General features: G+C 37.9%; 1 protein-coding gene across 3 annotated transcripts in view; it reads left to right on the forward strand.

Moving 5' to 3' along the window:
- NPSR1 (neuropeptide S receptor 1) overlaps positions 1-23,576 on the forward strand; it is a 169,982-nt gene that overhangs the window by 102,484 nt on the left and 43,922 nt on the right. For 2 of the 3 annotated variants that reach the window (XM_045564032.1, XM_045564033.1), the window contains exon 3: positions 12,840-12,943. The exons of the other annotated variant lie outside the window; for it this stretch is intronic. In XM_045564032.1, the coding sequence (XP_045419988.1) occupies positions 12,840-12,943 (104 nt within the window). The remainder of the gene's footprint in view (positions 1-12,839; positions 12,944-23,576) is intronic. 3 annotated transcript variants of the gene reach the window in all.

The raw sequence follows: 23,576 nt of genomic DNA on the forward strand, positions 1-23,576 counted from the left end.
TAAGTACCTGACATCAGGTTGGGCAATGTAATTCTATCACTAAACAAATATTCACATAATGTCTTTGAGACTTGTTCCATTTAGAGTGTCCATAGCATCTTGTTGCAAAAAAAGCAAAGTGGAAGGAAGAAGAACCCTTCGCCAGATCAAAAATAGTTTATCGTGCAACCACAGACACGCAAGCTGTTATCACACACCCAGCCTTGTTTTGAAAACAACACTAAAGATGTTGAGTTGAACTGGACTCATTGCACATTCTGAAGTACACAGTTGATATTGTTACCCACAGCGTCCATCCAGGAAAGTGAGAGAACTCCTCATCCATGATGCACAGTTAAAGCTAAAAGGATTGTATATTATCACAAATGTCAATATCTTCATAAATATCATGTTTTTATTCAGTATCCCCCTTATCCAGTGTGACAAATGTTCGTGTGATACTCACTTACCCGGAAAAAGAGTTACTCAGCTTGCTAAGTGTTCATTATTCCTACATCTCTGCTCTGCATGGTAAAGTGCAAACAGCAACTGAAAGCAAGCAGGAATCTAAGAAATGGTAACTCAGCTTGCCCTTCACATGGGATGAATCCTGCACTAATGGTCTTTGCATTTTTAAGAAGTTTGCAGATATATTTGGTTGGTCAGCATTTACTCCTCTATGTAGCAAGCACTGAGTATCTTGCCAGGCACTATGAAAAGAGATGAAACTATAAGCATGAGTAAGGCACAGCCATTGCCAATCAGGAGCTTACAATCCAGCAGAGGTGTTAGAATCCAGAAAGCTCCTATACAAATCTGTTTTAGTATCAAAATATCCAATCACGCTCCTCCTTCTGGCATCTTGATTCTGCAATCATTATTTTAATCTATACTGAAGATGATTAAAGTGGCTCATTCTGCTTGTGAAATCACCTATGCTGCAGTCAGCCAATCAACATGCATTAATAGCAGTAATAATGTATTAATTCATGTAATAGAAATTTACCAAGCTGTTACTGTGTAATGTCACAGTTCTAAGGCCTGGAGCAGTGGAGTGAATAGAAAATAATGTCTGTTATACCATAGTATAGTAGAATAGGAAAGAAATTTTTTAAATGAATGCATTGGTGTACTATAGGTACTATAATAATAGATTAAGAAGAGGCACAGAGGAGGGAATACCAAGCCAATCTCAGTACTCTAAAAAGGAATCATAAAGAAGATAACCTTGAACTAAACCTTGAGGAAATAGGAGATACTGTTTGGGTATAGGTGCATAGGGAGCTCCCCAAGCCAAGGGAGCAGCATAAAGAAAGGGCATGGCAGAGTAAACAGCTGGGTATGGCCAAGGAATAGTTAAGTAGTTTCGATTAGAAGCTCTCTCAACTGCATCTTCCTAACTGCCTCACTAATCAACACTCCATTCTTTCCACAAACCACCCCTGACTAACTAAACACCTGTGACTAGCAGTGTAGCCCCCTAATTAGCCTGTCCTTTTCTGCTCCCACTTTAGGAAGACTTGACTTTTTTCTTTGTAGTGAGTCACTAAAAAAGCGGCAATAGAATTAAGCTCAGGAGATACAACTATAAAAGATGAAGGAAGATTATAAAAATCCCTGCAATGAGATCCTGCTTCAGATTGCTTTGCTGATATGTCAACTTCTTACTCCAATTTAAAGAAACCCAAACTGGAAATTATAAAAGATGGGTCATAGGTATATTTTATGCAAAAAAAATGAATAAAATCTAATAAAAGTCTTTCCTCTACATAAAGAAATGACAAATGCACATTTATTTTTTTTATTTATAAAGAAAAGAGATTTATTTGGCTCAGAGTTCTACAGGCTGTACAAGGAGCATGGTTCCAGCATCTGCTTCTGGTGAGGGTGTCAGGGAACTTCTAGTCAAGGTGGAAGTTCGTGAAGGGGGAGCAGGCAGGTCACATGATGAGAGAAGGAGAAGGAGAGAGGGAGGAGGTGGCGCCAGGCTTTTTTAAACAATTAGATCTTGTGGGAACTAACAGAGTGAGAGCTCACTCATTGCCACAAGGAGGGCACTGAGCCACTGATGAGGGATTTGCACCCATGACCCAAACACCTCCCACTAGGCCCCACCTCCAACACTGGGGATCAAATTTCAACATGAGATTTGGAAGGGACAAATATCCAAATATAACATATGGTAAATGCTTATATAAAGCATTCAATATCTCCCTTCTCCAGTGTGACAAATGTTCATGTGATATTCACTTGCCAAGAAAAAGAGTTACTCAGCTTGCTAAGTGTTCACCATCGCTGTGGCTCTGCTCTGCCTGGACCAGAGCAAACTGTGTTAATACACAGCGGTGCAGCAATGCTGGAACATGGGTGGGCAGTTTTTCATGCAGTTAAATGTATACTTACCCTACGGCCCAACAGTTCTACTCCTGGGTATTTATCCTACAGCAAGAAAAATTTATGTTCACACCAAAACCCTATACATGAATGTGCATATCAGCCTTGTTTGAAATAGCTAAAAACTGAAGACAACTCAAATATCTTTCAATAAGTGAAAGAGATTATGATATATTCATCAAATTGAACACTATTTAGCAATAAGAAAGAGCTAAGAAATGATACACACAATGATCTAGATGAATTTCAAAGGCATTATGCTGAGTTTTTTAGAAAGCTAAGTTTTAAAGGTTATAAATTATACAATTCCATTTTTATAAAATTCTTGAAATGACAGAACTCTAATGATAAAGAACAGATTAGTGGTTGCTAGGAAATAGGAATAAGTGGAGGGTGTGACTATAAAGGAATAGCACAAGCGAATTTCTCTACAGTGTTAGAACAGTTCTATATCCTGACTGTGGTGTTAGTGACATGACCATATATGTATGTGAGACTAAATTTTGTAGATATATAAAAGTGCTTGTAAAAACCGGTAATATCCAATATCCAAATAAGTTCTGCAGTTTAGTTAATAGCATTATACCAATGTCAATTTCCTGGTTTTTATCATTATACTGATATCAATCGTGTGAAGTGTACATGAGAACCTTCTACACTATTTTTGCAACTTCAATGTGAGTATAAAATGATTTCAAAATAAAAACTTTTAAAAATCTTCTCTGCTAAATAACCATGATTCATAGGTTAGTTTCTAGGGGGAAAAGTGGACAATATAGATGTACAGTTGAGTGATTTCAGTAGAAGATAAAAACTATAAGCAAAATTCAAGTGGAAATGTGAGGGGAAAAAAACACAGTAATAGTTCACAGAATTCATTCAAGAAATAGTCAGTAGACTTTATACAGCCAAAGGAAGAATCACATAATTTGAACATAGGCCAAGAAAAATTACCCAAAGTGAAAATCAATGAGAAAAAGACAGGGTCAGGGGGACAATTCAAAAGCTGTGACACTATATCAAATGGTCTAACAAGCATAATTGAAGTCACAGAAGGAGAAGAGAGTGGACCAAAGAAATATTTGAATAATAGCCAGAATTCTCCAAAAAATAATGAAAAACATCAAATTCAAATTCCCAAATTCTTAAATAACCTGAAGCAAGATAAATTTTTAAGGAAAACTAGATACAACTTACTCTGCTGCTTAAACTGCTGCAAAAAGATGAAGAGAAAACCTTGAAGGCAGCCAGGAAAACAAGACAAGGACACATTAAGTACAAAGTTGTTAAAAGAATACAAAATTACAGCTAGATAGGAGGAATAAATTCTAGTGCTCTATACCACTGTAGGATATAGTTTCAAATAGCTAGAAGGAGGATAATGAATGTTTCTAACACAAAGAAATGATAAATGTTTGGGATGATGGATATACTGATTATCCTGATCTGATCACTATACATTATATGTATTGAATTATTACTGTGTACCCCATGAATATGTACAATCAGTATTTGTCAATTAAAAAAATACAAATAAATAAATAAATGCAAAGAAGCAAAGATAAGAATTATACCAGTCTTCTTATCAGAAACAACTCAAGCCAGAAGGTCAAGCATCTTTAAAACCAGTTGGGGTTTTTGTCTGTTTTGTCAAAGATTAGATGGCTATATGAGGATGGTTTTATATTTGGATTTTCTGTTCTGTTCCACTGGTCTGTGTCCCTGCACTTGTGCCAATACCACGCAGTTTTAAGAACCACAGCCTTGTAGTATAGTTTGAAGTCTGGCAAATTAATACCTCCCATTTTGTTTTTATTGCTTAAAGCTGCTTTTGCTATACGAGGTCTTCTCTGATTCCATACAAAGTGTATAATTATTTTTTCTAAATCTGTGAAAAATGATGTTGGTAATTTAATAGGAATTGCATTGAATCTATAGATTACTTTGGGTACTATAGACATTTGAATCCCTATTCAATAAATGGTGCTGGGAAAACTGGATAGCCACATGTAGAAAACTGAAACAGGATCCACAGATTTCACCTCTCACAAAAATTAAATCACGGTAGATAACAGATTTAAACCTTAAATGGGAAACGATTAGAATTCTAGAAGAAAATGTAGGAAAGACTCTTACAGACATTGGTCTAGGCAAAGAATTTATGAAGAAAACCCCTAAGGCAATCACAGCAACAACAAAAGTAAACGAATGGGAGCTGATTAAATTAAAAAGCTTCTGCACAGCCAAAGAAACAGTCACGAAAATAAACAGACAGCCTACAGAATGGGAAAAAATTTTCGCATACTACACATCAGATAAAAGACTGATAACAAGAATCTATTTAGAACTCGGGAAAATCAGCAAGAAAAAAATCAAACAACCCTATCAAAAAGTGGGCAAAGGACATGAATAGAAATTTTTCAAAAGAAGATATAAGAATGGCTAACAAACATATGAAAAAATGCTCAACATCCCTAATCATCAGGGAAATGCAAATCAAAACCACAATGAAATGCCACTTAACTCCAGTGAGAATGGCCTTTATCAAAACATCCCAAAACAACACATGTTGGCATGGATGCAGAGAGACAGCAACACTCACACACTGCTGGTGGGGCTGCAAACTAGTGCAACCCCTGTGGAAAGCATTATGGAGATACCTTAAACAGATTCAAGTAGACTTACCATTCGATCCAGCAATCCCATTATTGGGCATATACCCAGAAGAACAAAAGTCATTCTGTAACAAAGACACCTGTACCCGAATGTTTATAGCAGCACAATTCACAATTGCAAAGATGTGGAAACAACCCAAGTGCCCATCAATCCACGAATGGATTAGTAAACTGTGGTATATGTATACCATGGAATATTACTCAGCTATAAGAAATAACGGTGATACCACATCTCTTTGGTTCTCCTGGAGAGAGTTGGAATCCATTATATTAAGTGAAGTATTCAAAGAATGGAAAAACAAGCATCACATGTACTCACCAGAAAATTGGTTTCCCTGATCATCACCTAAATGCACATCGGGAAAGGATACCAACTGGATATCAGACTGAGACAGGGGGTGGGGGGAGGGGATGGGTGTATGCCTACATGATGAGTGCGTTACGCACCATCTGGGGAATGGTCATGCTTGAAGGTGCTGACTTGGGGAGGTGGGGGGAGGGGGGAGGGGATGGAGGTATGACTACATGGTGAGTGCCAGGCGCACTGTCTGGAGAATGGACATGCTTGAGGCTCTGACTCAGGGGGACGGGTGGGACATGGACAATGTATATAGCCTGAGCTTTTGTACCCCCATGAAGAGCTGAAATAAAATAAATAAATAAATAAATAAATAAATAAAACCAGTTGGGGTATAACTGTCACCCAGAATTCTACATCTAGCAAAAATATCTGTTAAAAATGAAGGTAAAAAAAAAACTATGCAAAGTTTTTTTTTTTTAATGAGGAGAATTCATTACCAGTAGACCCATACTTCAAAAAATATTAAAGAAAGTTCTTCTGACAGAAAGAATATGGCACCAGACCAGAAATTTGATTTATATAAAGGTATGGAGAGCTCTGAAAAAAAGTAAAAATAAAGATTAATATTTAAAAATACATTTTTCTTAGTTTTAAATAACTCTAAAAGGTAATTGACTGTTTGAAGCAAAATTGTAGTAGTGGGGTTTATAGCACATGTAAAATTTTTTTTTTTTTTTTTTTTTTGAGACAGAGTGTCACTTTGTTGCCCAGGCTAGAGTGAGTGCCGTGGCGTCAGCCTAGCTCACAGCAACCTCACACTCCTGGGCTTAAGCGATCCTCCTGCCTCAGCCTCCCGAGTAGCTGGGACTACAGGCATGTGCCACCATGCCTGGGTAATTTTTTTTTTTTTTTTTTGCTATATATATTTTTAGTTAGCCAGATAATTTCTTTCTATTTTTTTTTTTTAGTAGAGATGGGGTCTCACTCAGGCTGGTCTCGAACTCCTGACCTCGAGCAATCCACCCGCCTCGGCCTCCCAGAGTGCTAGGATTACAGGCGTGAGCCACTGCGCCCGGCCAGCACATGTAAAATTTAAATGTCTGATAATAGCGCAAAGTTTATAAGGGATTTGAATGTGTAGGTCCTCACGCTATATAAGAATTTGTATAATAGTATATAAAACATTTGTTACTCAGCCTTTAGTAGCTGCAGGGAGGATCAATTCAGTGGGTACAATACTGGAATCACCATTTAAACTAGTTAGGAAACTGCAGAAGCTCAAGAAAAAGATCATTAAATAGCAGCAAGGATATAGAGAGGATACAGATCTGACCTATACTTTATAGGGTAAAATCGGGATGATTTGGTAACTGAATATTGAGATGTTTTGAAAGTGAGATAGAGAGAGGATTCTACAACGCATTACGAGTTCTTGGCTTCAGTGTCCCTGGTAGGTAGTGGTGCCATCCATTGAGTCTGCAAATAGAGTAGAAGCTCATTAAGATGAAAAGTTATGAAGTTTGGACTTTAACTGGCATCTCAGACAATTTACAGGAAATGCCATTATTGATATGCTTGGATTGAAATCTATCATCTTGTTAGTTGTTCCTATTTGCTCCTATCTATTTTTGTTTTTTTTTTCCTTCTATTTTTGCCTGGATTAATTGAATTTTTTATGATTTCATTTTGTCTCCACTATTGGCTTATCGATTATGTCTTTTTTTCCATTTTTTAATGTCAACCTAATGTTTACAATATATACCCTCTCTATATCCCTACTGTTATCTGACATACACTAGGTAATGATCATTTCTTTTTGAACTTCTGCACAGTTCCCTAACTAGTCTAAATAGTAATTCCAGTATTGGACCTACAGTTTTCTAACTAGTCTAAATGGCAATTCCTGTACTGGACCTAACAAATTGATCCTCCCCACAGAAACTAAAGAAATCTCTTTAAAATATATGTTTGAGTGTTCAACATCTCTCACAGTATAAAGGAAAAAGTGCAACATCTTTTAATTGGCATGAGACCCTAAAAGATCTGGATTCTTCTTGTCTCTCCAGCTCCAATTCTTGCCACTTCCTAGCTCCTATTTAGGCTGCAGCCACAACAAACAGATGTCATTTCATATACACAAGCCACTCAGTTTCTCATCTCCATCAGTTTGTTCACGCCGTCATCTATGCCAAGAACCAATGTCCTTCATTCCCTGTTCACCTGACCAGTCCTTCCAGAACAGTTCAGCTGTTGCCTCCTTCTTCACTTCTTCCCACTCCACCTATATCTGTGCTCCAACCAGGAACCCCCATTCGGCGTTTGCAAGAAACCCTCAAAGGAACAATAAAGCCCGCTGTGAGTCTGCTTTGGCATTTCTGACTATTACAGTTTCCTAGGATCTTTCACAGAACAAATTTTAAAAAGCAGGAGTAACACATGGAAGTGATTAAGCCTTTAAAGTGCATCCTTTGTTCCCAAGGTCCTGTTAATTACCATTTAGGAGCAACTTATTTGCAATGAACTCAATTACTTAGGTAACTAAATAGCTTTTTACTGATCAGATTGGGCATCGTTTGCTTAATAGCAACTAACAAATGCTGTGGCACAGTTCCACAGATAATCCACTCCTAGAAATAGGCTTATTTAAGATTGAGCTCCAAGGGAAAACATAGATTTTACCAAAATAGATTATTATTGTTTATATAGCCACTTAGATCTAGCTAGAGAAAAATAAGATAATTTTTTTTAAATTAAGCAATCAGTAAGTCAAAAGAGAATGTCCAAGTAACTCCAACGTCCATTCTATTTATTCGTCCAGTCCATTTCTGCCAGGAAAAGCTTCATTACATTTCTATTTGATCAGTCACAACCCACAACTCTCAAGGACTGTTCAAGTCTGACCTTCTCAGTAAGAATGTCTCTTAAAACCCAGGACAGTCATGCGATTTTTTTCTCTCCAAGCTTTTGACACTTCTGTTGTAGGTCCCATGCACTTGCCAATGCTGCTCCTTGTTGTTACCTGTAGAGAAACAAAGTAGCAGAGACAGACAGACAGGCCTAAGACTGGGAGAGCCTATACCCTTTCGTGGCGGACCATGCCACGTGAATGGTCAAGGAGAGCTTCTGGAGAAGGAGACATGTTAGGTAGATATTGAACAATAAATAAGAATCCAATAGGCTAGAGAATGGAAGGAGGCTATTCCAAGCAGAGGGAATCCATACCTGGAAGTAAAGATGTTTGTACAATACGGGATTCAACGCTGAAATGCCAAATGGGGACTGGACAAGAGGTAGCTGTCTTACCGTCATTTTGTGCTGCTGTGACAAAATACCACAGACTGTGTAATTTACAAACAGAAGTTTATTGGAACACAGGTCTGGAGGCTGAAGTCTAGGTCGAGGTGCCAGCAGGTTTGGTGTCTGGTGAGGTCATTCTCTTCTTCCAAGATGGTGTCTTGCGTCCGCCTGGATCCTCACATGGCAGAGGTGGAAGGGCAAGAGTGAAAGAGAGTGAACACACTCCCTTTCTATCACGGCATTAGTCTATTCATGGGAGCTCCACCCAAATACCTCCCACTGGGCCTCACTGTTGCATTGGGAATTAAGTTTCCAGCACATGAATTCTGGGGGACACATTCAAACCATAACAGCAGGCAAGGCCAGATCATGGAAGGCTTTTATGCTAAGCTGGGGGGTCTCAGACTTTATCCTGTAAACAATGAAGATCCAGAAAAGGGAGATTTACCTCCCCATTTCTCTAAAGGAGTGAAAGCAACTTCTTTGGGTGGAGTAGCCCTATAAGTAGAAGGAGCCAAAGGAGAAAGAACAACAGCCAGAATAGAGGCTGGGGGTGAGAGGAAGACAGGCACTCACGTCTGCACGTTAGTCTGGGGAATAAAACAGACACAACAAGAATCTAAGAAGAAAAACAAAAACAAACAAAAAACAGGCAGTGTGGTGGTGAAAACCATAGATACTAATATCCCATAGTCTGGGTTAAAAGCCTGGTTTCACCTTCAGATGTTCTAACTTTTCTTAGTTTGCTCATCTGTAAAATGGAAATTTTAACTCATAGTTTGTTGTGAGATTAAACAAGTAAATGGTTCTAAATACTTAAAACCTTGCCAAAGATATGCTAACTGCTTAATAACATCCCTAAGGATCTTGCTCAATGTTGTACAGAAGCCTGGATTAAGAGTCGTAATTCTCCTCTAAACCATGAAGTCTAACTACAGTTATGTAAGATGTCACTATGGGGAATGCTGGGTGATCCATACATGAAAATCTTCTGTACTATTTTTTGCAACCTCTTGTGAGTTTTTAATTATTTCTAAATAAATATTTTGTTTTATTTCTTTTTTTAAAAAAAGGCTTTTTCAAGTTACAATGACAATTTATTCAACAAATATATGCTGAGCACTTACTACATGCCATACCATGCTCAAGATACTGAGCTCCCTTCTGTTCTGACATTAATAAACCTCATTTTGCAATGTTCAAAAAGTAATTAATAAAATGACAATGTGATTTTCAGTTTTTGCTACTCCTCTTTAGCAGAAACATAGCAATAAAAATAAACTACTGGATATGGAATTACAGGTATTCTAGCTTCATCCCCAAAGTTGAAGTTTCTTTTGTTGTTCAGCTGTTCAATTTTCTCAAAGCCTGAACCCAGCCAAATACATACTCTATTTCTGATAGGAATCTTCCTGATACTCTGTCTGATTAGAATTGCACACAAACCACAAACCCTCTCTCGTAAAGCTTAGCGGTGTTTCTCAATAGAGGTATAACTGGAATTCTGAGCTGAATAATTTAAAATAGGGTACAGTCCACGGGTAGCACAGGGCAGAATTCTTGTCTTTGTGCAGCCCCAAGCCAGGGTGCACGACAATAATGAAGACCTGATTTCAGCCCTCCCACTATGGCAAGGGCAGAGCACCCTAGAGCATGAATAATCTGAACAATCCTATGTTGAGGGCCTGCTGGGAATGTTAAACATCCTTGACCCCAACCACTATTTGACTTCCGTCAATCATGACTTGACAATTACAAGTAAATTACCTGTGTTCTCCCTCCCTTCCTTCCTCATTGTATAACCACAGCTCTGCCTCCATCTGTGGGTCACAGCCAATCACTCTTGCCAACATGGTGACTCCTCTTCTTGCCTGCTAGTCCCTGGACACAAGGTCTCCAAAGTGCCCTGGTGGCAGCCATAGCTTTTAGTTCAGTGGGACCTCTGCTATTTCCCCTGGCAGGAGTGCACTTCCTTCGGGGACTGAGACCTTCAACCTGCAGAGCACAAAGGTGCACATGAAGAAGCACAGAGCCCCTCCAGTGGGTCATTGGGAGTGATGTTAACTGAGGCCCTTCCTTCCTCTACCCCTTGGTTCTCAGCTCTATGTATACTTCCTGTTAGGGACCCAACACCACAAGGAGGGCTCTGATTTAATGCATATGCTGCATTTTGAAGGATGCTACCCTATCCTTTCAGATGGTTACCTTTAAGCTGGTACTTCACCTGTTCCTTCAGTACTTCATTCTACGGCTCTAGGAGGACAGCTACTTTTGGGTGGTATAGTATGTAATAGAAATAGTAGGTTCTAGAATCATGAACCCAATCTTAACCCTCCTCACTATGAAGTGGGTCACCGAGTAGATACTATGCTGTGTGAATTTCCATTCCTGTGAGGCGATCTGAAAACTCTCAGAGAGCAGTTAGTGGTGTTGAGTATGGCTCAGAGGTCAGGAAAGGCAAGTTTATGCCCTGAATAGGTACCTCATTAGAAGGATGGATGGCTAGGCCTTGCAGGACAGAAGGGGCCCAATGTGGTCAATTTTCCACAAAGTAACCAGTTTGTCTCCCCTCAAGAAATAGTACCCTACTGGGGCTCAGTGTTGGTCTCAGTCATTGGCAAGTTGGACATTCAAAGTCAGCCGTAGGTAGATTTGCCTTGAGGAGTGGCAGTCCACTCTATAGGCTAATAATTTGTCTTGTTCTTGGCCATTGTGGCCACTCCATTCATGTGCCCATCATGCCAGTACTAGGGTGACCAATGACAAAGCCTGGATTATACATCAGCTGAACAAGTCATTTTGTCTATTTGCTTGTTCATTGCTTCTTATGTACTAGATGCTTTTTGATAAGTGTTTACTGTGTGAAACAACAATCTTCACACATTGCACCCACTCCCATAGTTCCAACCACGTGCCTCTGTCTCAGATCCTTGTGTCTAATTTTCAAGTCTTTTTTCTTTCAGGCCCCTGTCCATGCAGGTAGACTATGGGCTACTGTGCAGGAATCTATATATATTCTCACCTTAGGCCATTTTTCCTTCTACAAAAAGTCGATAACCAGATGCATTGCTTGCAGCTCCACCCATTGGGAAGACCTTCCTTCTCCACTGTCTTTCAAGGCTACCCCTGAATGCAGCTATAGTGCAGTGATCATCCATTTTTGCTTTGTGGGTACATAGTGAATTAGTCCATTTGTTAACCAAGATTGGGCTTTTACTTCCTCTTCAGCTAGTCATAGAGAACCCATAAATGTAAGCTGGGGCAGGGGCACTTGTGCAAGCCTGGTGGGTGACATGGGAGCATCTGGGGTACATGCTCATGCAGCTTCCTCATGCTAATATAGTCCTGTGTGGGCTTGATCCCAGATGTGCCACTTCCATCTTCCAACAGATGGCTGTGGGGCAAGTCTGACTTTACTCTTAGTGTGTCTGAAAGACTCTAGCTCATAATTTTTTGTTCCACATAATTTGGTGCCCCATTATGAACCATTCATCCTTTTTTATTTTTTTATTTTTTTTATTTTTTATTTCAGCATATTACAGGGGTACAAATGTTTAGGTTACATATATTGCCCTTGCCCCACCCAAGTCAGAGCTTCAAGCATGTCCATCCCCCAGATGGTGCACACTTCGGCCATTAGGTGTGTATATACCCAACCCCTCCTACCCCCTCCCACCTGGCTGACAGCCAATGAAAGTTACTACTACGTATGCACTTAAGTGTTAATCAGTTAATACCAATTTGGTGGTGAGTACATGGGATGTAGAGAAATAATAGGAGGTCCAAGTCATAAAATAATGGGTGCAGAAAGGGGAATTTTGAGGGGTTTTCCAAAGGTAAAGATTTTGCCTTTCTCAATTTTGCCCTCTTTTGACTCTCACACAGTGATGATCTCACACAGTGCTTGCTTTAGTACAGATATAGATCCCCTTAAACCTCTCCTTCTGTGACTTAAAAGGTCAACTCTAAGATTAGTGTGATTCTTCTTTAGTCATTACTGAAATTCTTCCTGGGTGGTTACATCTAAGTGGTAACAAGCTCCAATAATAAAAGTCAAAGAACTCCCTGTGTTGCCTTGCTTTTCCTCAGTGGCCATCTGATAAAGAAAAAAAAATGTCATCAGGACATTTCTATTGTAGCATAGCTGCAAATTTGGAAAAGACTGAATTTAAGCACTTATGTGTTTTCATTAGACTCTTTCACTGGCCTGGTCAACATCCTGACAGATATCATTTGGCGATTCACTGGAGACTTCATGGCACCTGACCCGGTTTGCCGAGTGGTCCGCTATTTGCAGGTACGTAACACCTTCTGAATGCCATGATCAAACTGACACCAGAGTTATCTTTTGGATTCATTCATTTAAAATGTTACATATTCCACATACTTGTATTATTAATACCTAATATATATATAATATAGATTAAGACAGTTCAACTGAGTATTGAAAGAATGGACCATTTCATAAGTGGTGTTAAGAGTTGATGTACTCTGTTTCTGTAAAAAATGTAACAGAGTACATTTAACAGATGTACTCTGTTAAAATTATTTTTCATTAATGTATTTTTATTCTGATGCCAGTGCTTCAGATCTAAATTATTGTAGCGTTACAGATGTATAATGCATTTTTAGAAAGCCTTACCCTGCTAGATTCCATTTGTTAGTAGGATTTTTTAGGATCTTTGTATCTATATTCATAAGTAAGACTGTGATTTTTCATTTACTTTATCATTTTCACATCTTGGTGATGGAATTATTCCATCTTTAGAAAATGAATAGGGAAGAGTTAAAATTATAATCTCCTTTTGTGCTCTGAATATAATCTTAAAAGTTTGAAAAGTGTGATAGGTCTCCTATCACTATATGGGGCTAATATTTTCTCAGGACTAATTTTTTAAGCCATATTTAAGTTTATTCTTGAGAATTTTTCAATTGTCTACTGTATTAGTATTCCATTGCTGAACAACTTGTCTGGGCAGATCTGGATAAAGGTTTATCGTAACGTTCACTCAGATGTTTCACGGCACTACAGCCATCAGAAACCCTGACAGAGCTGAGACAATTCATTTCCAAGGGGGATCACTCACATAGCTGGCAAGTTAGAGCTGGGTTTGGCAAAATACTCACTTCTTCTCCACATGAGCTTCTCCATAGGGATTCTTTAGAGTCCTCACAACTCAGTAGCTTGCTTTTCCAAGAAGAATCTGTCCAAGTGACCAAGGAGGAAGTGGCAATGTATTTATGAACTAGTCTCAGAAGTTATACACCATCACCTCACGTTATTCTTTTGGTCACACAAGTCAACCCTGATTCAGTATGGGGAGAAGGAAACCAAGAAACACAGGAGGCAAGGATTACTAGTGACAGGTTGGAGGGTGGCAACCACGCATACCTTCACATTTTTAGAAATCATGTTATAAGCTATGTTTTTTTTCTATTAACTTAAAGATATCTACTCAATTTAGAAATGTTAATGTCAGTACCATTTCTTCTAACTATATTTACAATGAATATTAAGATAGTACCATACATAAAATATATCTTAATGATAAAGCAACAATGTCAGAGAAAGAAACTTTGATAATTCTCTTTTCTATAAAAGCAGCAAGAAAACTGGCAAAAATTGTCAGAATCAAATTTTTTTTCAGGACTCTAGAAATTAACCAAAGGCTTACAGGGAGCATTTATTCAAGAAAATGGCTAAAGCTCAGTAAGAAAAATGAGATGTATGATATTTTAGCTTGCATTATTCTCATCCCCCAGCATCAAGCTCCGTGGTAGCCTTGAAAATTAACAGCTCTCATTCATGGTTAAAACAAATAGTCTGGCAGCTATGAGAGAAAGCAAAACAGGGCTAGAGCTCTTTCAAAGCCTCATTCCCAAGAAATTCCCATTATTTGACATGTCTGACAGTTCTCTGAAAGACCCCACTTGCAAGGCTGTCTGGATTTCACTTAATTTAGAACTCACCCACTGTGGAAAACCCTTTTTCTCTGGATATTTGTCAAAAACAATTATAAGCAATTTATTAACTTCACAGATGCCTGAGGTATTAGGTAATACTGGGGGAAAACAATAGACTAACCAAAGCTTAAAAACATAAGCTGGGTAAAGAGATATTCATAGGGGCTTTGCAAATTTTTGACATATTCCTGAGAACATAGAAAACCAAGTAGATTCCCAGAACAGTGCTCATATTCAGGAAGAAATAGTGAAAGCCCTGAGATGTTATCTTTGACTGACGTCAAGGCTTTGTGCAAGCAGGAAGTGAAGGCAAAGGCAAAACAGTCACCTTCCTGGCTGAGTGTCAAAATCATGCCCCAACATTCACACAAAGTCACTCTTCAATGACTGGGAGACATATTAGTTCCAGGAATTTAAGAAAATATCTGTTTAGGAGACATTACCAATGGCAGAGTAGCAGATTGTCAACACAAAATAAGTGACTGAGGCAAAAATCTCAATCAATGAGGTTTATTAACCCAAAGTTGAGGATGCACCTGGGAAAAAATGCAAACCACAGATAAATCTATGGCTGTTTTTCTGAAGGGGAATTTGAGAGTTTCAGCATTTAAAGGCTCAACTTCTCTAATCATCAGGGAAATGCAAATCAAAACCACAATGAGATATCACTTAACTCCAGTGAGAATGGCCTTTATCAAAAACTCCCAAAACAATAAATGTTGGCATGGATACGGAGAAACAGGAACACTCATACACTGCTGGTGGGACTGCAAACTAGTGCAACCCCTGTGGAAAGCAATATGGAGATACCTTAAACAGATACAAGTAGACCTACAATTTGATCCAGCAATCCCATTATTGGGCATCTACCCAAAAGAACAAAAGACATTCTATAAAAAAGACATCTGCACTTGAATGTTTACAGCAGCACAATTCACAATTGCAAAGATGTGGAAACCACCCAAGTGTCCATCAATATGTGAGTGGATTAATAAAATGTGGTATATGAATACCGTGGAGTACTACTCAGCTATAAGAAACAATGGTGATATAGCACCTCTTGTATTTTCCTGGATAGAGCTGGAACCCATTCTACTAAGTGAAGTATCCCAAGAATGGAAAAATAAGCACCACATGTACTCACCATCAGGTTGGTTTCACTGATCATCAACTAAGAGCACATTTAGGAATAACATTAATCGGGTGTCGGGCAGATGGGGGGGTTGGGTGTATACATACTTAATGAGTGTGAAGCTCACCATCTAGGGGATGGACACACTTGAAGCTCTGATTTGGGGGGATGGGGGCAAGGGCAATATACGTAACCTAAACTTTTGTACACCCATAATATGCTGAAATAAAAATAAAAGTTAAACAAAAAAGGCATACAGAAAGAAAAGAAAAGCCAGGGTGGGTTAGTGAGACAAAATAGTTACATTCTTGTAAGATCCAGGAAAATCTACATTTTATGTATGATAAGGTGAATGTTAGAGGAGTTAAAGGGAGTGAAGGAAGCACCAATTATGTAGATGTCTCTGGGTAGGTAGAATGTCTGATCCTGCCTTGTCTCTGTCCTGCTCCTGTGAAGATAAACTTATAATTTATTATTACAGTGGAATTGGAACAGACTATAGTTGTAGAAGCTAGACATAACCTGCAGACCTAAAGTTACAATTTTCATGTCCTGCTTATGGGAGGCCAGCAAGGAATTATCTTAAAGAATGATCTGTGGACCGGGCGCGGTGGCTCACGCCTGTAATCCTAGCTCTGGGAGGCCGAGGCGGGTGGATCACTCGAGGTCAGGAGTTCGAGACCAGCCTGAGCAAGAGTGAGACCTCGTCTCTACTAAAAATAGAAAGAAATTATCTGGCCAACTAAAAATATATATACAAAAAAAATTAGCCGGGCATGGTGGCTCATGCCTGTAGTCCCAGCTACTCGGGAGGCTGAGGCAGGAGGATCGCTTAAGCCCAGGAGTTTGAGGTTGCTGTGAGCTAGGCTGATGCCACGGCACTCACTCTAGCCCGGGTAACAAAGTGAGACTCTGTCTCAAAAAAAAAAAAAAAAAAAAAAAAAAAAAAAAAGAATGGTCTGTGGGTTGGGGAAAAAAATGGAAGACTAGAAGCAGCCTGCCAGCACACTGCTCCCAAGGAAAGAAGTGAAAGGTACAGGCAGCTGCCTACATATGGATCACTCTTCTCTGAAGCAGCATTGTGAAATCACAGAGAAGCAGCATGGAACACTCAGGCTCCAACCTGAGAGGATTTGGGTGACCACTTTGGCAGGTCCTGGGTGAGGAGTGGAGAACTCCATGGTGTCTGGGCCACCAAAATTTTGACATCTGCCCACCTGACTTGTCATCCACAGGGCCCCTGAGCCTGCAAAGCAGCATACAACTTGCTCAGCCCCAATTCCCCTCCAAAGGCCCCAACTGCCTCCTGCCTGCTTGGTCCTGACCCTGCCCTCCAGGTTGAATCAGCCCCACTGTCCTCACAGACTTGCTTCTGGTTCCTCAGCTCTGCTTAGAAGCTCTGCTTCTGGCTCCTCCCAGTCCTGGCTTTGAGGCTGTCATGCCAGAGCCCAAGCCTCTACGTCTGTGCCTCGAGAATCCCCTCCAGGCCTGAAACATAATCCACAAGTTTCCACACTGCATCTGAACCTCAGGACCCCATCACAGAGCCTCTACCACCACAGCAGGGCCAGAAGAACTGCTCCAAAAGTCCAATACCCCACAAGGCCTCAAGCTGCCAGTACTCTGCAACCTAGTTTGAGCAAATGCACACAGCTTGAGAACCAATGAAAAGCACATATAGCTGCTGCTGTTACCTCTGTGGAGAAATCCTGGGTAGAGCAATCCCCACAATACCAGCCTCAGTGAACAGGATCTCACCCAGCTCCCAAATCGAACATCCTACAACTATCTAGTGAACAACCCAACACCCAACCCAAGCAGCATTCAACACAGGCTCCAGCAGAGGCAATCCCAGGTAAACAGAACAAGTCAGAGGAGCTGCACTACAGGCTTTTAGAGCACATGCATCTCCTTGCCGTGTGAATGGCATTCCAGAGTAATGGGGGGAAATGAGCACTATCTAGTAATGTCCCCTTACTCTAATCAAGTAGGAGAGTTTCCAGCAGGGAGCAGGAGCCCTACAAAGCCCTGAGTTGAGCAAAGAGAACTAAGATGAAAAGAAACCAGGAAAACAACCCTGGCAATATGAAAAATCAAAAGATCAACACTCTCAAGGAATCACAATGGAGCTACAACAGTGAACTCCAACTACAAGGAAACTGTCAAAATGACAGAAATGGAGTTCAGAATATGGATGGCAAATAAGATGAATGGAATTGAAGAGAAAGTTGAAAACCAACCAAAAGAAGCCAAAAAAATATTTCAGGAAATTAATGAAAAAGTCACTGAAAGCTAGACTAAATTAGGTAAGATATAATAGAACTTAAAGAAATGAAAGAGTCAGGCAGGGATTTTCAAAACACAGCAGAAAGTCTAAGCAACAGGTTAAACCAAGGAGAAGAAGACATTTCAGACCTTGAAGACAAGGCTCTTGACTAGCCCAGTCATTTAAAGAGGCAGAGAAGAGAACAAAGGCAGAGCAATCACTTACAGAGATATGGGACTCTGCAAAGCAAACAAACATATGAATTACAGGTACACCTGAGGGAGAAGAAGAAAGTGCTAAAAGCATGTAAAATCTATTTAAAGGAATTATGCTAAACTTCATATGGAAACACAAAAGGTCCCGAATCACCTAAACAATCTTAAACAAAAACTAACAAACAAACAAAAAAAAAATAGCAAAGCTGGAGGCATCACACTACCTTGACTTCAAAATATACTACAACACTATAGTAACCAAAAAAGCATGATACTGGCATAAAACCAGGCACATAGATCAATGGAACAGAACAGAAAGCCCAGAAATATATCTATACATTTTTTGCCAACTGAATTTGGGCAAAGATGCCAAGAACACAATTGGGAAAAAAACAGTCTTTTCAATAAATTATGTTGGAAAAATTGGATATCCATATATGGAATAATGAAATTTAAGACTTTATCTCTCACCATATGCAAAAATCAATGCAAATGGATAAAAGATTTAAATATAAGATCTGAAACTATGAAACTACTAGAAGAAAACATAGGGGGAAATTTTCATGACCTTTGTCTCAGTGAGGATTTTTTGGATATGACCTTAAAAGCACAGGCAACAAAAGGAAAAATAGACCAATTAGATTATACACAACAAAAAAGGTGCTGTGCAACAAAAGAAACAATCAACATAATGGAGATACAACTTACTGTTGGGAGAGTATATTTTCAAACTAAACATCTGATAAGTGGTTAATATCCAGAGTATATAAGGAACTCAAACAACACAACAGCAAAGAAACAAATAACTCAATCAAAAAATGGGCAAAAGATCTGAATAGATATTTCTCAAAAGAAGACATACAAATGAACGAAAGGTATATGAAATGCTCAACATCAGTTGTCATCAGGAAAATGCAAATTAAAACCGCAATAAGATATCGCCTCAGTGCAGTTAGAATGGCTACTATAGAAAAAACAAAAGATAACAAGTGCTGATGAACATATGGAGAAGAGGGAACCCTTACACACTTTTGTGGGAATGCAAATTAGAACAGCCACTATAGAAAACTGTATGAATCTTCCTCAAAAAATTAAAATAGAACTACTATAGGATCCAGCAATCCCCCATAGGGTATATATTCAAAGGAAAGGTAATCGGCATATTGAAGAGACATCTGCACACTCATGTTTATTGCAGCACTATTATAATAAGCAAGATATGGAATCAACCTAAGTGTTCATCAATGAATGAATGTATAAAGAAATTGTGGTATATACACATAATGGAATACTATTCTGTCATAAAAAAGAAGAAAATCCTGTCATTTGCAACAACATGGATGAACATTATGTTAACTAGGTTATCAAATTTGTAGGCATAAAATTGTTCATAATATAACAATAAGCAAGGCACAGAAAGACAAAAATCTCATGATATCACTCATATGTGGATGCTTAAAAAGCTGATCCTATAGAAGTTGAGAGTAGAACAGTGGTTACTAGAGGCTGGGGAGGGTAAGTAGGGAAGGAGGATGGGGAAAGGTTGATCAATGAGTATAATGTTACAGTTAGATAGAATAAATACATTCCTGTGTTCTATTGCCCCATAGGCAAATATATTAATAATTAACAATAATGTAGTGCATACTTCAACAGAGCTAGAAGAGAAGAAGACTTTAAATGTTCTCACCACAAAGATGATAAATTTTTAAGGTGATAGATATGTTTATTACCCTGATTTGATCATTACATAATGTATACATATATCAAATTATCACATTGACCCCATAAATATATATAATTATTGTGTCAAAAATAAAATAAAACAAAACTTTTAAAAAGGTTAATAAAGAAATATTATGAACAATTTTATGCCCACAAATTTGATAACCTAGTTAAAGTGGACCAATTCCTTGAAAGATACAATCTACTAAAACTCACACAAGAATAGGCAATCTGAATAGTTTTATATGTATTAAAGAAATTTATTATTGAATAAATTATTAATAAACTTCCAAAATATAAAACACCAGGCCCAGACAGATTCACTGGTATATTCTACCAAATGCTTAGGAAGAAATTTTACCAATTCACTATAATCACTTTCAGAATATATTAATAGAAGCAGAGGCAATACTTCCTAAATCATTCTATCAGTCCAATATTACCCTAATACCAAAACCAAAGATACTGCATGGAAAGCGCAGACCAATATCTGTCATGAACATAGATGCAAAAATTCTCAACAAATATTAGCAAATGAATACAACAATTTATAAAAATAATTATGCACCATGACCAAGTACGATTTATCCCAAGTATGCAAGGCTGGTTCAACATTCTAAAACAATTATGTAATCTGTTACATCAACAGGCTAAAGAAGAAAACCAACATGATTATATCAATAGATTTGGAAACAGCACTTAACAAAATCCAACATCTATCCAAGATTTTTAAAAAAAACTCTCAGTAAACTAGGAATAGAGAGTAATATGCTCAACTTGATAAATAACATCTACAAAACAACCTACATCTAACAGCTTACTTAATGGTGACAAACTAGGAGCTTTTTTGCTAAGATCAGGAATCAGGCAAGACATTCCCTCACATATTCATTTTCAACATTGTACAGTAAGTCCTAGTTAATGCAATAAGACAAAAACATAAATAAATAAAAGGTATACTGATTGAGAAGGAACAAATGAAATTGTCTTTGTTGATGACACAATTGTCCACATAGAAAATCCAGAATAGGTGATCCAAAAAAATCTTCCCAGAACTAATAAGCAATTATAGCAAGATTGCAGAATACAAGGTTAAATATACAAAATCCATTACTTTCCCATGGACCAGCAATGAACAAGTGAAATTTGAAATTAAAAAACAATACCATCTACATTAGCACTCAAAAAAATACTTATGTATAAATCTAACAAAATATGCTCAAGATCTATATACAAAAAACTACAAACCTTGAATGAAAGTAATCAAAGAAGAACAAAATGCATGAGGAGTTATTCCTTTTATGCAAAAGAAGACTCAATATTGTCAAGAAGTCAGGTCTTTCCAACTTGATCTATAGGTTAAACACAGTCCCAGTCAAAATCCCAGCAAGTTATTTTGTGGACATCACTACACTGATGCTAAAGTTTACACGAAAAGGCAAAAGACCCAGAATGGCTAACACAATATTGAAGGAGCATAAATTTGGAGGACTGACACTACTTAACTTCAAGATTTACTATAAAACTACAGGAATTAAGATAGTGTAGCACTGATGGAAGAATAGACAAATAGGTCAATGGAACAGAATAGCAAGCCAGAAATAGACCCACATAAACATAGCAAACCGGTCTTTACAAAGGAGCAAAAGTTATACAATGGAGAAAAGATCATCTTTTCAACAAATTGTGCTGGAACAAGAGGACATCCACATGCATAATAATTACTCTAGACACAATTCTTGTACCTGTCACAAAAATAAACTCTATATGGATCATAGATGTAAAATGCAAAACTACAAAACTCCTAGACAATAACAGGAGAAAATCTGGGTGACCTTGAGCATGGGGATAATTTTTTGATACAATCCCAAATGCATGACTCATGAAAGAAAGAATTGATAAGCTGTACTTCATTAAAATTAAAATTTCTGCTCTGCAAAAAGACACTTTCAAGAGAATTAGAAGACAAACCCAGACTGGCAGAAAACATTTGCAAAAGGCATATTTGGTAAAGAACTATACCAATTAAAAATATACAAAGAACTCTTAAAACTGATGGATAAGAAAATGAAAAACCTGATTTAAAAATGATCAAAAGAACAGACAGATCACCAAAGAAGATACATAAATAAATAAGTATATGAAAAGATGTTCAACATCATATATTATTAGAGAATCATAAAACAAAAATGAGATAATACTACACCCTTATTAGAATGAGCAAAAGCTAAAACACTAACAACACCAACTGCTATTGAGAATGTGAAGCAGCAGGAACTTTCATTCATTGCTGGTGGGAATGCAACATGGTACAAACACTTTGGAAGACAACTTAGTGGTTTATTCCAAAACTTTATGCTAACTACACAATCCAGCAACTGTGCTCCTTGATATTTACCAAAATGAGTTAAAAATTTATGTCCACATAAAAACCTGCATACAGATGTTTATAGCAGCTTTATTCATATTTGCCAAAACTTGGACACAACCAAGACGTCCTTCAGTAGGTGAATGGAGAAATAAACTGTGGTACATCCATAAATGGAATATCATTCAGTGCGAAAAAGAATTGGGCTATTAAGTTCATTTAAAGCCTACATTTCTTCTATAAAGACATGAAGGAACTTTAAATTCATATTACTAAGTAAAATGCCAATCTGAGAAGCTACATACTGTAGATTCCAACTATATGACATTCTGGAAAAAGAAGACTACGGAGACAGTGAAAGAATCAGTGGGTTTCAGAGGTTGGGGGTGAGGGAGAAATGAAAAGACACAGCACAGAGGATTTGGGGGGCAGTGGGACTACTGGTATGATACTATAACAGTGGATATTTGTCATTATACACTTGTCAAAATACAATATATAGCACCAAGAGTGAATCCTAATGCAAACTATGGACTTTGGTTGATAATGATGTGTCAACGTAGTTTCATTGATTATAATAAATATACCACTCTTGTGTGGGAGCTTTATGATAAGGGAGGCTCTGTGTAGGGCCAGGGGGAAGAGGGCTTATGGGAAATCTCTGTATCCTCTGCTCAGTTTTGCTGTTAATATAAAACTGCTCTAAAAATAAAGTCTATTTTTTAAAAATGGAATAGGATTTCCAAGAATTATAGGATAATTACACAAAATGTAACACATATGCAATGGAAATACCAGAAGATGAAAGAAAGAAGCAAGCAGAAAAAGTATTTGAAATAATAATGGATGAAAATTTTCCAAAATTAATGGCAGACACCAGTCCACATATCCAGGGAGTTCAGAACACCAAAGCAAGATAAATGCCAAAAATATATATATAACCCTAAGCATATCATATTAAAACCATAGAAAACCAAAGATGAAGATAAAATCTTGATAGAAGTTGCAGGGAAACTTTCTTACAAAGGAACAATAATAAGGATTTCCTTTGACTTCTTGTCAGAAATCAGGCAAATAAGAAGAGGGTGGAATAAAACATCTAAAGTATCAAAAGAACAAAAAGCTCACTAACTTAGAATTCTGTATCAAGAGAAATTATCCCTCAAAAATAAAGAAGAAATAAAGACTTTCTCAGACAAACACAAACTGAGGGAATTTCTCATAAGTATACTTGTCTTGTAAGAAATGTTTTTAAAAATC

This window comes from Lemur catta, chromosome 11 (assembly GCF_020740605.2).
Source record: "Lemur catta isolate mLemCat1 chromosome 11, mLemCat1.pri, whole genome shotgun sequence".
Taxonomy (NCBI): Eukaryota; Metazoa; Chordata; class Mammalia; order Primates; family Lemuridae; genus Lemur; species Lemur catta.